Source organism: Pristiophorus japonicus, chromosome 4 (genome assembly GCF_044704955.1).
Source record: "Pristiophorus japonicus isolate sPriJap1 chromosome 4, sPriJap1.hap1, whole genome shotgun sequence".
In the NCBI taxonomy this organism is placed as follows: Eukaryota; Metazoa; Chordata; class Chondrichthyes; family Pristiophoridae; genus Pristiophorus; species Pristiophorus japonicus.
In genome coordinates this window covers 178,872,147-178,885,004 of record NC_091980.1, presented here as the reverse complement: position 1 = coordinate 178,885,004, position 12,858 = coordinate 178,872,147, and the positions used below count along the sequence as shown (strand labels likewise).

The window sequence follows — 12,858 nt, the reverse complement described above, 5'->3', positions numbered from 1 at the left end:
TCAGCTCTTTGTTGTGCATTTCTGGTCGGGGCGGTGATAGGGTCAGCTGCGGGGCGGAAGTGCCGCGTTGCACTGATGCGTCACAACGTCCCTCCCCTTTAGTTAAAGGGGAGGGCAGCTGCGAGCTCTGCATTTACTTTAATTCGGCCCGCTGGGCCACCAGGGAGGGTTTCAGCTGGGCCAGTGGCCCCGGTACCCAAGAGGGGGTGCCGGGCTGCCTGCTGGCGTCCCGGCTGAACCCGCGGCCACTATTGTTGGGCCGACAATTAAAATAAAATGGGGGAGCCGGCAGCACGCCCTCCCCTTTAAGGGTGGACTCGCCACCCAGCCACACACAGCTTCCCGCCGGGGAAAACTGTCAGTGGCACCGATTGGTGGCGGCGCCGCTCCTGTAGGGCAATTCTGCACAGGGTTGTTTCCCGCGGGGGTCACCGCCGAGTGGTGTAGGGTTGGTGTGTTCCCAATGGGCAGCAGCACAGGCGGCGCTCCCAGCTCGGGGGCAATTTTGGAAGGATCGGCCTATCCGTTTGCATCTGGACAGTAAGGCCTATCCGTTCCATTGCTGTCTCTTAAAGGCTGCAATAGAGCTTAAGAGGGGGGGCAATTTCGGCCCCATAATGACCAGCTATTAACTTTGCTGCTTGAGCAGAAGAAAAGCAAACCGTTTCTGGGGTCAAGTTGGATCCAAGATGAGATGTCTAGTGATGGAAGATTAGAACTGAGCAGCCTCGGTAATCTGCCACCTGAGCCAGGAAGGACTCCAGGGAATTGATGATGACTGACAATCAATCTGGGCTATCAATGGAAGCTGGTGGAATAGTCTTGGCATTTAGCGCTGGGATTCTTCCTACTCGGCTCCAGAGAACAAGCCACTATACTAATGAGTAGGTTAGTCATAACTGGGCAGTGCTCTGTACTGGTAATCTGTGCTTTTAGCTGCTTGGAATCCAGCAGTACCTCTGCACACATCTCTAAGCTTTGGTTCTTAACAACGTGCGCTTGATCTCTCTGAACTCAGCTAAGTGATGTGTCCCTCAGAAAGTATGCACTCCATATTGGGCAAACAGAAACAACCTCCGTGGACTTCTTAGTAATTTGGTCAAAAGACTCCTAAAAACTCTGCCCTTTTCATGGGGCTAGATCCTCCACTTTGTTTGCCTGCTTAACGCCAACTTAATGCCCATTTTACCGCTGAAATGACATATAACGCCCATTTATCGCCCATTTTGGCACAAAATGGAAACTGACGGGCTTTTTTAGGAAACTTATCGGCAAGCATTATTTTCCCAACGGCGAGAAAAAATATCACCACCCGCCTACTTTTTCTGGGCGGAATCAGCAGAATGGGCGAATTCAATGCCCATAATATCGCCCAGCATTACTTTCCGAACGGAACTAACGCCAAGATTCAGTATTAACACCCGCCGACTGTTTTTTGTCGTAAAGAGCATATTTACCCAAACTAGCGGCCATGGAGATCGCCCACTGTCAATTTCACCACCTTGCACACATATCGCCCACAATATCGCTCGCTCAAAAAACCGCCCACAAAAAGTGGAACTAACCGGAACAAACAGCAGTGGTGTGACTGGCATTTGTTAAATCCCACTCTTACATGAGGAGCTGACATCGGAAAGATTTGACTGAAGGAGCGCTGATGTGAGTGACAACGCTGACACACTGCTGTGTGTGTGCAGCTTTGACATCAATGGTGCCCATCACTTTGGTGCCAGTTAAAGTTTACATTGATTGATGTAAAGTTGTATTTAACGCTTTCATGGTAACGAATCACCAGTGTGTAACGGTCCAGCTATCTGAGACAATGTGCAACAAGGTTATGTTCAGTAACAAAAGTTTAATACTAACATTGGTCTGAATTCATAAATATCACAGCCAATAACACCCAGCCCCCGTCCACACCCACTTTTTCCACCATTGACATAAATCACATGTTCAACATGTCCAGCAACACAGAATACAAAGGCAAAGCAGGAGCGTATTCCCCAGTCCCCATACATTGCAACAAACTGCATACACCCAGATGGAGATATAACACAGCCATCACCTGCGTACATGCACCTCACTTTCCTTCCCCCCTCTCCTTCTCCCCACCTCTACTCCTTCCCCTCCTCGCTCCACGGCGCCTGGCCAAGGAGCTCCTCAGGCGGTGCCTCATTGGGGGGGATGAAGGCAGATGCGTTGGTTGGACGGGTATGGGAGCGGGGGGTGCCGAGGGGACAACATTCTCTAATGCAGAAGAGGATCTTGGTCCTTGCTCTCATCTGTCATTCACAGTGGTGGTGCGGAACCTAGGGGTGGAGTGCCGTGCTCTGGGACCACTGGGAGGCCTGTGGCAACAGTGTTCCTGGCTATCGCATCCAGGGACTCCGCCATGCGCGGAATGTACTTGGTCATGGTGGCCAGGTGCCAGGATATGCCCCCCAATGCTTCGATGAGCTGGTCACCAATGTCTACAGTCCTCCTGGACAACTGTACCATCTCTCCGCTGTCATGTCGCGCTCGTGGAACAGACCTGCCGCATCCATGGGAGCTCCGTGGGGTCGGCACCGTCCTGGGGACAAATGGGGTGCCCTGTGGAGAGGTGCTTGGGGCCGGCACCTCCAGAGTGGAGGCAGGAATGACCGGAGGACCAATAGATGGCCTTGGGGTGGAATGGGTTTTGGAGCGTGGCGAGGCAGGTTCTTCGAAGTCCGCGCTCTCATCCGTCGAGAACGACCCAATGGATTGACAGGCGACAATCGGAGCTCCTCAGCACTAGATGTAGTAGGTTAGTCCGCCGACTCCTGCCCTGCGCCCCCACCTTCTGGCCTCTGTGGGCTTGCCTGGGGCCGCGCTACTGGCTGAGCTGCAAGACACAAATTAGGTTGTTAGAGGAGAAAGGGGGTGCTAGGGTGACAAGGTGAGTCCAGCGCAACACACAGCATATGCACGACAAAAGAACCAGCGCTATCAAAATTATCGCACACATCACATTTCATGACCATCAACACATTGTGCATTGCAATGATTTTCATTAGGCCAGCATTAGAAACATAGAAAATAGGTGCAGGAGTAGGCCATTCGGCCCTTCGAGCCTGCACCGCCATTCATTGAGTTCATGGCTGAACATGCAACTTCAGTGCCCCATTCCTGCTTTCTCGCCATACCCCTTGATCCCCCTAGTAGTAAGGACTACATCTAACTTCTTTTTGAATATATTTAGTGAATTGGCCTCAACAACTTTCAGTGGTAGAGAATTCCACAGGTTCACCACTCTCTGGGTGAAGAAGTTTCTCCTCATCTCTGTCCTAAATGGCTTACCCCTTTCCTTAGACTGTGACCCCTGGTTCTGGACTTCTCCAACATTGGGAACATTCTTCCTGTATCTAACTTGTCTAACCCCGTCAGAATTTTAAATGTTTCTATGAGATCCCCTCTCATTCTTCTGAACTCCAGTGAATACAAGCCCAGTTGATCCAGTCTTTCTTGATATGTCAGTCCCGCCATCCCGGGAATCAGTCTGGTGAACCTTCGCTGCACTCCCTCAATAGCAAGAACAGATTAGGAGACCAAAACGGTACACAATACTCCAGGTGTGGTTTCACCAAGGCTCTGTACAACTGTAATAACACCTCCCTGCCCCTGTACTCAAATCCCCTCGCTATGAAGGCCAACATGCCATTTGCTTTCTTAACCGCCTGCTGTACCTGCATGCCAACCTTCAATGACTGATGTACCATGACACCCAGGTCTCATTGCACCTCCCCATTTCCTAATCTGTCACCATTCAGATAATAGTCTGTCTCTCTGTTTTTACCACCAAAGTGGATAACCTCACATTTATCCACATTATACTTCATCTGCCATACATTTGCCTACTCACCTAACCTATCCAAGTCACTCTGCAGCCTCATAACACCCTCCTCGCAGCTCACACTGCCACCCAACTTAGTGTCATCTGCAAATTTGGAGATACTACATTTAATCCCCTCGTCTAAATCATTAATGTATATTGTAAATAGCTGGGGCCCCAGCACAGAACCTTGCGGTACCCCACTAGTCACTGCCTGCCATTCTGAAAAGTACCCATTTACTCCAACTCTTTGCTTCCTGTCTGCCAACCAGTTCTCAATCCACGTCAGCACACTACCCCCAATCCCACGTGCTTTAACTTTGCACATTAATCTCTTGTGTGGGACCTTGTCGAAAGCCTTCTGAAAGTCCAAATACACCACATCAACTGGTTCCCCCTTGTCCACTCCACTGAAAACATCCTCAAAAAATTCCAGAAGATTTGTCAAGCATGATTTCACTCTCACAAATCCATGCAGACTTGGACCTATCATGTCACCTCTTTTCAAATGTGCTGCTATGACATCCTTAATAATTGATTCCATCATTTTACCCACTACCGATGTCAGTCTGACCGGTCTATAATTCCCTATTTTCTCTCTCCCTCCTTTTTTATAAAGCGGGGTTACATTGGCTACCCTCCACTCCATAAGAACTGATCCAGACCTATGACACTTTGAGAAATCATCTATCATATATGATTCTTTGGATATGAGTTGGTGTGGCATCTATTGACTTTACATCATGCAATGGTGTAAGCTTTACTCAGCGTGGCATCACTTCAGGGTCTACAGATGCATCCGTGGCTGTCCGGGTGTGCTTTCCCACGAGTGCGAGCACTCGCTTCTCTATCTTAGTGATGTCACTGGGGACTAGTGGCCCCCCACCCGTTCGCCTCTGCACGGACCTTATCGTCTTTAGCTTCTTCTGTAAAAGGTGGCAGGACGACGTGGTCACAGACACTGATACAACACATAACCAACAGATGTAACCATGATTATTATGATTATTATCATTTTTTTACCTAAAGACATACACCATAACCACAGGCTTTGAGTAAAACATTCCCGGTAAAAGTGCAAGATCTCACATCTGCTGATAGTCACTCATGATTTTTACAAATCAAATTATATAAATACATAAGTACATGTAAATCAATGTAGTACTTACTCTTGCGGATCCCACAAGGTCGTTCCATCGTTTGCGGCATTGATTGCACTCACGCACCTCGTTGGTCGCCGATGTGACCACCTCTGCTATCTCGGTCCATATCTTCTGGTAGGCCTTTGGGGTGGGCTTCCCACGTCCTCCCTGTGTCAAATCACCCCAGCGTAACTAGACCTCCAGTAGGAGGGAGGCATTTGCCTTGTCCGAGAACCTTCTGGCTCTTTTGCAGCCTCCAATGCTTCTCTCCCACCTCTGCTCTCTCCAGCGTCAGTCTCCACAGCGTGCTGTGATGCCTCCTCCTCTCCCTCCATTCTAGGGCAAATTCGGTCAAATATGTGGCTGGTAACAGCTAATTTTTATTTGCCTACTTGCTGTGAAGCTCTAAAGTCTCCCTCCTTCTTCCCAAAGCAGGCACACCACACCCAGCCACGCCTTCAGTTCCTCTGAGCTCCCTCGCCCTCTGTCTCCTCTTCTGCACATGTCATGGTGACCCTTGACCTGCAGAATCGTGGGAATCGAGTGTTGCCATGCCGTTGCTAAGGACGGCCATACTTACGGCAGAAGGTCAAAAAAATTTAACGCTACCATCCATTTAATATCGCTCGCTGTAACGCCCATTTTCAAAAATGTAAACTAGGTGTTTTGAGAATGGGCGAGAAGCCGGCGATCTGAAAACCCTTTTTTACCGCCCACGCCGGAAATAACGCCCATTTTTGGGCAATAAGCTCAAAAGTGGAAGTTCTAGCCCAGAAGCTCATGGGGTAGAAATTCCGATGTCTCGGGCCGGTACGAAGTTTCTACGGACCCGGGATGTCATTGGAAAAGCCGGCTTTCAGCGCGCAATTTCAACCAGGCGCAGCAGCTTCAGGTAAGTAAGCATTTTGTCTATTATTTAGTCCTTTGCCCGCAGGAAGTCCTCGAGAGGAATTTCTGCCCCATGGCATAGCTTCAAAAGGTGAGCAAAAGTGGCTATCTTCCCACAGGTCTTTACTTTGTATTAAAGAGGGCTTTACGACCCTTTCCCTTCTCCCCCCTCCCAGGCCTACTGCTCCTCCGCAATGGGGTCTCAGGGCCTTCAGCAAGGCTGGTACTTGGTTGCTGACTTCGATCGCAACCACACATGATGGCCTAGCAGGACGTCCCCGACCAGCTCAGACCCTGGAAGACCCGGCTGCGGACTGCATAACCTCAGCATGGCTGGAGCACTCTTGTGGATGGGGTGCAGAGAGCGGCAGCTGCGAAGGCAGAATGATGTCGTCCTGGGAAATGACATCATGGTCCAGTTGGCCCAACAGGCTGATACTCCCCCGGGGCAGAGCATCATCATCAGCAGAAATCTGTGTCAGGTCAGATTCCTGCCCTGGTTCATCAAGGTTAGATCCCCGTTCAACTGATGTGGTCCCAGACCGAATGGCAGCAGTCAGTCTGACCGTTGAATCTATTTGCCTCTACATCAAGAGTGTCTGCGACTGCAATTCACCAGAGAGCTGACTCAGGATACCACGCACTGATGACCTTTGATTATGGGGGCTTACAATAGCATTGGCCTGGTGCTCAATGGCCACTGCAGTGTCAACCACCATGTCTGGGACCCCATGGTCACTGTTGGTATCCAGCATCCATTGGTATCTACCAAAGATGGGCTCGGTGGGCTGCTGAGAGGCATGAGCAATAGTTGAGGCGGACTCCTCCATCCTCACAGCTAGTGCATCGAGACTCTAGGGCACCCTTGCTATGGCACCCAGCAGATTGGTGTGCAAGTGCAAGGATTGTCTTGCGAAAACATCTAGGTCGGTCTCATCGTCAGATTGCTGCTGAGTATCATTCAGGTGCGCACTCACTCTCCGGGGAGCTACAAGATGAGAAAGATCTGGTCGTACGGTAGATGCTGCTTCACGTTGTGCTGTAATTCTGGCTTCCTGTTGACGATTGTCCAGAGTGTTCGATGCCACCTCCTCTGCTACCATTCGGTTTGTTAAAATTAGCATTTGGTCAGATTAAAAAAAAAATTCTTTAGCTGTTTTAGCTGATGCAAGTATATTATCAACAAGGAGCTGAGCACAGGGTAACAACCTTCTACTTCATCACAGGACATCACAGGTTATTAGTTCTAAAGTTGCCATTGCTCACTGTATTTACATAGGATTACGTAGGATATACAGCACAGGAACAGTCCATTCAGCCCAACCAGTCCATACTGGTGTTTATGCTCCACTCGAGCCTCCTCTCAGCTTCCCCATCTAGCTCTATCAGGATAACCCTCTATTCCCTTCTCCCTCTTATGCTTATTTTATTTGCAACAAAAATGGGAGGCCTTTTGTTTGCCTCACACCAGGTGCAGTGGCCAAGTGGTTGTGATATTGGAGAAGTATCATAGCACTCCTGTTCCACCCGGCTCCACATTCAGGTATGCTGTTTACCTTCCTGGCTGGTTAGGATTCAGTTGGGTTGGTTTCCCTGAGTGCAGCTCGCAATGGCGCTGGCTGCCTCAGGGCAAACCAATGTCAGAGCAGGGACCTCAAACAGATGTTAGGCACCTTATTTGCATATGCAAAAGGCCTAACACCTGCTGAGGCATAGCTGAAGGATGCCTCTTGTTTGTCCTGATCCAAAATGGTGGTCGGTGCATTTCCTGCCCGCCATTTTCGGGCCTTAGTAGGCTGTATAACACCTGAAAAATGGATGCTACACAGCCCAATTTCTAGCCTCCATGTTCTAATAACCCCTTCCTGTGTAAAATAATTAATTTTTTCCTCCTTCTTTGTGATAATCCTGGGTGTGTACCTCTTTATTTAAATGGAGAGAGACTACAAAATGCTGCAGTACCGAGGGATCTGGGGGTCCTTGTATATGAAACACAAAAAGTTAGGATGCAGGTACAGCAAGTAATTAGGGAGGCAAATGGAATGTTGGCCTTTATAGGAAGGGGGATAGAGTATATAAGTGGGGAAGTCCTGCTACAACTGTACAGGGTATTGGTGAGACCACACCTGGAGTACTGTGTATTAGTATTAGGCAGTCCCTCATATCGAGGATGACCCGCTTCCACACCAAAAAGGGATGAGTTCACAGGTGTTTCAATGAGGGACCTGACATTCTAGGTCCTGAACTACATATTGAAGGGTGGAAGGTGCCTGTGCGTGGATTCTTTTAACGTGGGGTGGCCGTTACACACCAGCCACCACACGGGCTTGACAGAGTTAGGTCTTGATCCAGTGGCAAGGGTTAACCAAGACAACTGGAGACCAAACTCTGCTGCACACATCTAGTGCGCACACATGCTCCCACTATCCACAGATCGCAGTGTGGGCTGGTCCCTGCTGCCCCTGGGCTCACGCCTCTCCTGGGCTCTAAACCCTCGCCTCTCCTGGGCCCCAATCACAACGCTCCTGCGTCCCGATCTCTCACCGCTCCTGTCCCCGATCAAAAATGGAGCAGTCAGTAACAGGACATCAGTTAGTCTCCTCTTATCTTGGAGACATCAAATATCAACACACTGTTATTTGAAATATCAAAATATTAAACTCCAGCCTAGTTGAAGGGTTATTAACATCAGCAGAAACAAAAGCTAACGAACAGAATGAACACGATTCAGTAGGGATGTGAATAACAGCAGCATTAACAGCAGAATCCAACACCTGCAGTCACTTGTGAACTTGCTGGTGTCTCAGCAGGGTGGGTGACTGAGTGAATCCCTTCCCACACTCAGAGCAGATGAACGGTTTCTCCCCAGTGTGAATTCACTGGTGTTTTAGCAGATTGGATGACCAAGTGAATCCCTTCCCACACTCCGAGCAGGTGAACAGTCTCTCCCCAGTGTGAATTCGCTGGTGAGTCAGCAGGCTGGATGAGTGAGTGAATCCCTTCCCACGCGGGCTGCGTACAGTTCCGGTCTCCTTATTTAAGGTGGGATATACTGGCATTGGCAGCAGTTCAGAGAAGGTTCACTCAGTTGATTCCTGAAATGAAGGGGTTGGCTTATGAAGGAAGGTTGAGCAGGTTGGGCTTATACTCATTGGAGTTTAGAAGAATGAGAGGTGATCTTATTGAAACATATAAGATTCTGAAGGGGCTTGACAGGGTAGATGCAGAGAGGATGTTTCCCCTCGTGGGGGAATCTAGAACTAGGGGACATGATTTCAAAATAAGGGATCGCCCATTTAAAATGGAAATGAGAAGGAATTTTTTCTCTCAGAGGGTTGTGAATCTTTGGAATTCTCTTCCCCAAAGAGCTGTGGAGGCTGGGTCATTGAATATATTTAATGTGGAGGTAGACAGATTTTTGAATGATAAGGGAGTCAAGGGTTATGGGGAGCGGGCAGGGAAGTGGAGCTGAGTCCATGATCAGATCAGCCATGATCTTATTGAATGGCAGAGCAGGCTTGAGGGGCCAAATGGCCTACTCCTGCTCCTATTTCTTATGTTTTTATGTTTGTAACTGTCTGTCAACCAATGGAATCAACCTTCGCTATTTATTTTCTCAAAATCTTTCTGCATCTACTAGGCTCCCTACTAACCTCTTTCCCAGTGAAAAAAAACTTCAATGTTTCAAGCCTCTCTTCATAACTAGAAACTCATTCCTAGTATCATTGCACTGAATCTGCACTGTACCTTTTCGAAGGCCCAAATATTTATCCTATAATGGGGCATTGAGAACTGCATGCCATACTGCAGCTGTGCCCCAACCAATATCTTGTACAAATTCAACATCACTTCCTTACTTTTTTGTCTTTAATGCCCCTGTATATAAAATCCAAATCTCATTTGCCTTCTTTATTGTGTTTTATGCTTGTACTCGTATCGCTAAAATGAAATGCAGTTTTGATGGGGGTACACGGCGAGTATGGTGGATCGGCCATTTCTATTGATTGCTGCTCATTTTATACCCCTGTCGAAGTTGAATTTCACCCCCTCGAGATCTCTTCTTTTTCCCAAAATGTGCTACTTCACATTTCATTGCGTTGGACTGCATCTGCCACATATCTGCCAGAGGATAGAGCCTGTCTATGGTTCCGGCATGTAAGAGATAGCAGGAGGACTCAGGGAGGTAAGGAGTTTCACAGCTTTGACGCACTAAAAAATGATGTATTAGCTGAAGGAATGCTACAATGAGGGTTCGTTTCAACATGGTGAGGATAGAGAGGAAGAACTTGTGAGGATAGTAAGGACGATATAGTGAGGATAGAGAGGAAGAGCATGTGAGGATAGAGAGGAAGAACACATGAGGATACTGAGGACGATATAGTGAGGATAGTGAGGAAGAGCATGTGAGGATAGTGAGGACGATATAGTGAGGATAGAGAGGAAGAGCATGTGAGGATAGAGAGGAAAAGCACATGAGGATACTGAGGACGATATAGTGAGGATAGAGAGGATAGAGCATGTGAGGATAGTGAGGACGATATAGTGAGGATAGTGAGGAAAAGAATGTGAGGATAGAGAGGAAGAGCATGTGAGGATAGTGAGGACGATATAATGAGGATAGAGAGGAAGAGCATGTGAGGATAGTGAGGTTAGAAGGAAGAGCTTGTGCGTTAATATATTTGGAGCTAAGATGAATAAAAAGTTCAGAGCAGCAACAACCATTGTGGTATCAATAAAATCGAAAAACAAGATAGACCGTGACTTGGAGAGAGAGGTGAAAAACTAGTGGTCAACAAGCTTTTGCTTCTACCCTTCCCAGGAATGCAAGAAAGGCGATAGACAAGCATTCTGTATATAAGAGCTATAGTCACGTCTGAGATGGACCTTTGGGTGAGGAGAGTTGATCTTCAGTGAAGGACTATAGAGTATTCCCTAGACTGTTGGAAGTAAATCCACGGAATTGCATGCAGGTAATTTGGGAATGTGGACTGTTCCCGCACAGATGTTACAGGTTTCCTGGTTAAATATTTTGCTAACTCATTGCTTATCCTTACATAACTTACTGACTATGGATTATCTATTAATAGGATCTGTCTGTTATGTTTAGATATTACCAGTTCTAGATTTACTATTTACTTGACAAAATCATGAGGCAAATGATAAGGCGCAGTGATTAAATCTGGTTAATCAAAGACTTGGATCTTTTGCAAATTAATGGGTTGGAGCGATGAGTTTATTGTTAGTTAGTTAAAGACTGGATTCATCAATTGCTTTAGATTCTTTTTTTCTTTTTGGCACAGTTCCAATTCCTGTCCGTTCCTTCCCTCTGCAGGTTTTGGTTAGCTGCAGAGGATCTGAAGAAACGTCCGCTTGTGGAAGTCCCGGACAAGGTTCAAGAAACCTGGCAAGAATTTCTTGCTCCTGGGGCACCCAGCGCTATCAACCTGGATTCCCATTCATATGAGATAACCAGTCAGAATGTCAAGGATCCAGGACGGTACACCTTTGAAGATGCACAGGTATGTTAGGTTTCTTTTTATATTTAATGGCACCAATGACAATTAAAACACTGGAATTTTTTCAGACCACATTAAATTATGGCTGGTCATGCCTGAGTGTTTGACATTTGACATTTAACCCCTCGAGTCTGTTCTTCCATTCAATTAGTTCAGGGGCAGGGCGCTCAAGAGGCGGGGATCGAGGGCAGGGAGCTCAAGGGGCGGGGTGCCCAGGGGGCTGGGTGATCTAGGGAGGGGCGGGCAGGGTGCTCAGGGAACGAGATGCTCGGGGGAAGGGGCGCTCAGGGGGTAGAGTGCTCAGGGGGACTCTGCACTGTTAGTGTTGTTTCAGACAGCAAGCAATATTCGTGCTGCATAGTCATTATAATGAACTACCTGGGCAATTCATTGACTGCACGTCTGTTTGGGAGGTGTCGGGTGACAATCGGGCATCTCTGACGCCACTTAAAAGCAGCCAGCATCTCTTAAAGTGGAATTGCATTCTGGCTGCAGAAGGAAACAAACAGTCCTGAACAGACCCTGATTTTGGCCCCTCCCCCACCACCCCCCCTCCCCACACCATAGCCATGCAGCCAATGAACTGCGATATTGGCACCTCATTACAATGAGATCCAAGAATTTAATTTACTTCCTGGGACCATGTCAACAGGCATGAGCAGTGTTTTCCCTGCCCCCTGCGTCCTTGTCTTCCGGCACAATCACATTTCTAAGGTATAGAATTTTATAGCACTGAAAGAGGCCATTCTGTCCCCCATGCCTGTGCTGGTGCTCTGAAAGAGATAGTCACTTAGTCACTGCAGCAAATTGGATGTTGCCGATATTGCCTGAGCTATACTTTTTTAACTCATAATATTTCTGAACTGTTGGATTAAACTTATAAGTGGTCAAATCTGTGTCACCCAAAAGGTTTCTCGATGGGCAGGTCTGCAAAGTTACCCATACAAGATGTGACAACATCATTAAAAGGAAATTGGACAAGTATTTGAAAGGGAAGAATATGAAAGGATATGAGGAAAGAACTTAGAGTAGACAATTCCAGCATAGGTACACATGGTTGCATCTGTGCTGTCATTTCTATGGGGGTAATTTTAACTGGGTGATTTGGGTTGGTGAGAAGTTAAAATTAAAAAAAATGTAAACCCAACCCTAACACACCCTGAACCTCCCACTTCCCGCTGTAACGGAAGCGAGACAATGGTTGGCGATCAATCCGCTCTCAGGTGGCGGGGCGATCTGTAACAGCTTTTAAAGAGGCTGCATGCCTCTGTTTTAACATGCTTTTCATTTTGAACTAATAAGAACATAAGAACATAATAGGAGCAGGAGTAGGCCATTTGGCCCTAGTTTTCCCTGTGAGTGGAAATATCCTCTCTGCATCCACCTTGTCAACCCCACTCATTATCTGATAAGTTTCAATAAGATCACCTCTAATTCTTCTGAACTTCAATGTGTATAG

At 47.6% G+C, this 12,858-nt stretch overlaps 1 protein-coding gene across 1 annotated transcript in view; it reads left to right on the top strand.

The window, feature by feature from the left end:
- The window catches only part of LOC139262728 (regulator of G-protein signaling 6-like), a 231,888-nt gene that overhangs the window by 184,255 nt on the left and 34,775 nt on the right, over window positions 1-12,858 (top strand). Inside the window, exon 14 of the mRNA XM_070877879.1 lies at window positions 11,216-11,402. Coding sequence (XP_070733980.1) covers window positions 11,216-11,402 — 187 coding nt within the window. The remainder of the gene's footprint in view (window positions 1-11,215; window positions 11,403-12,858) is intronic.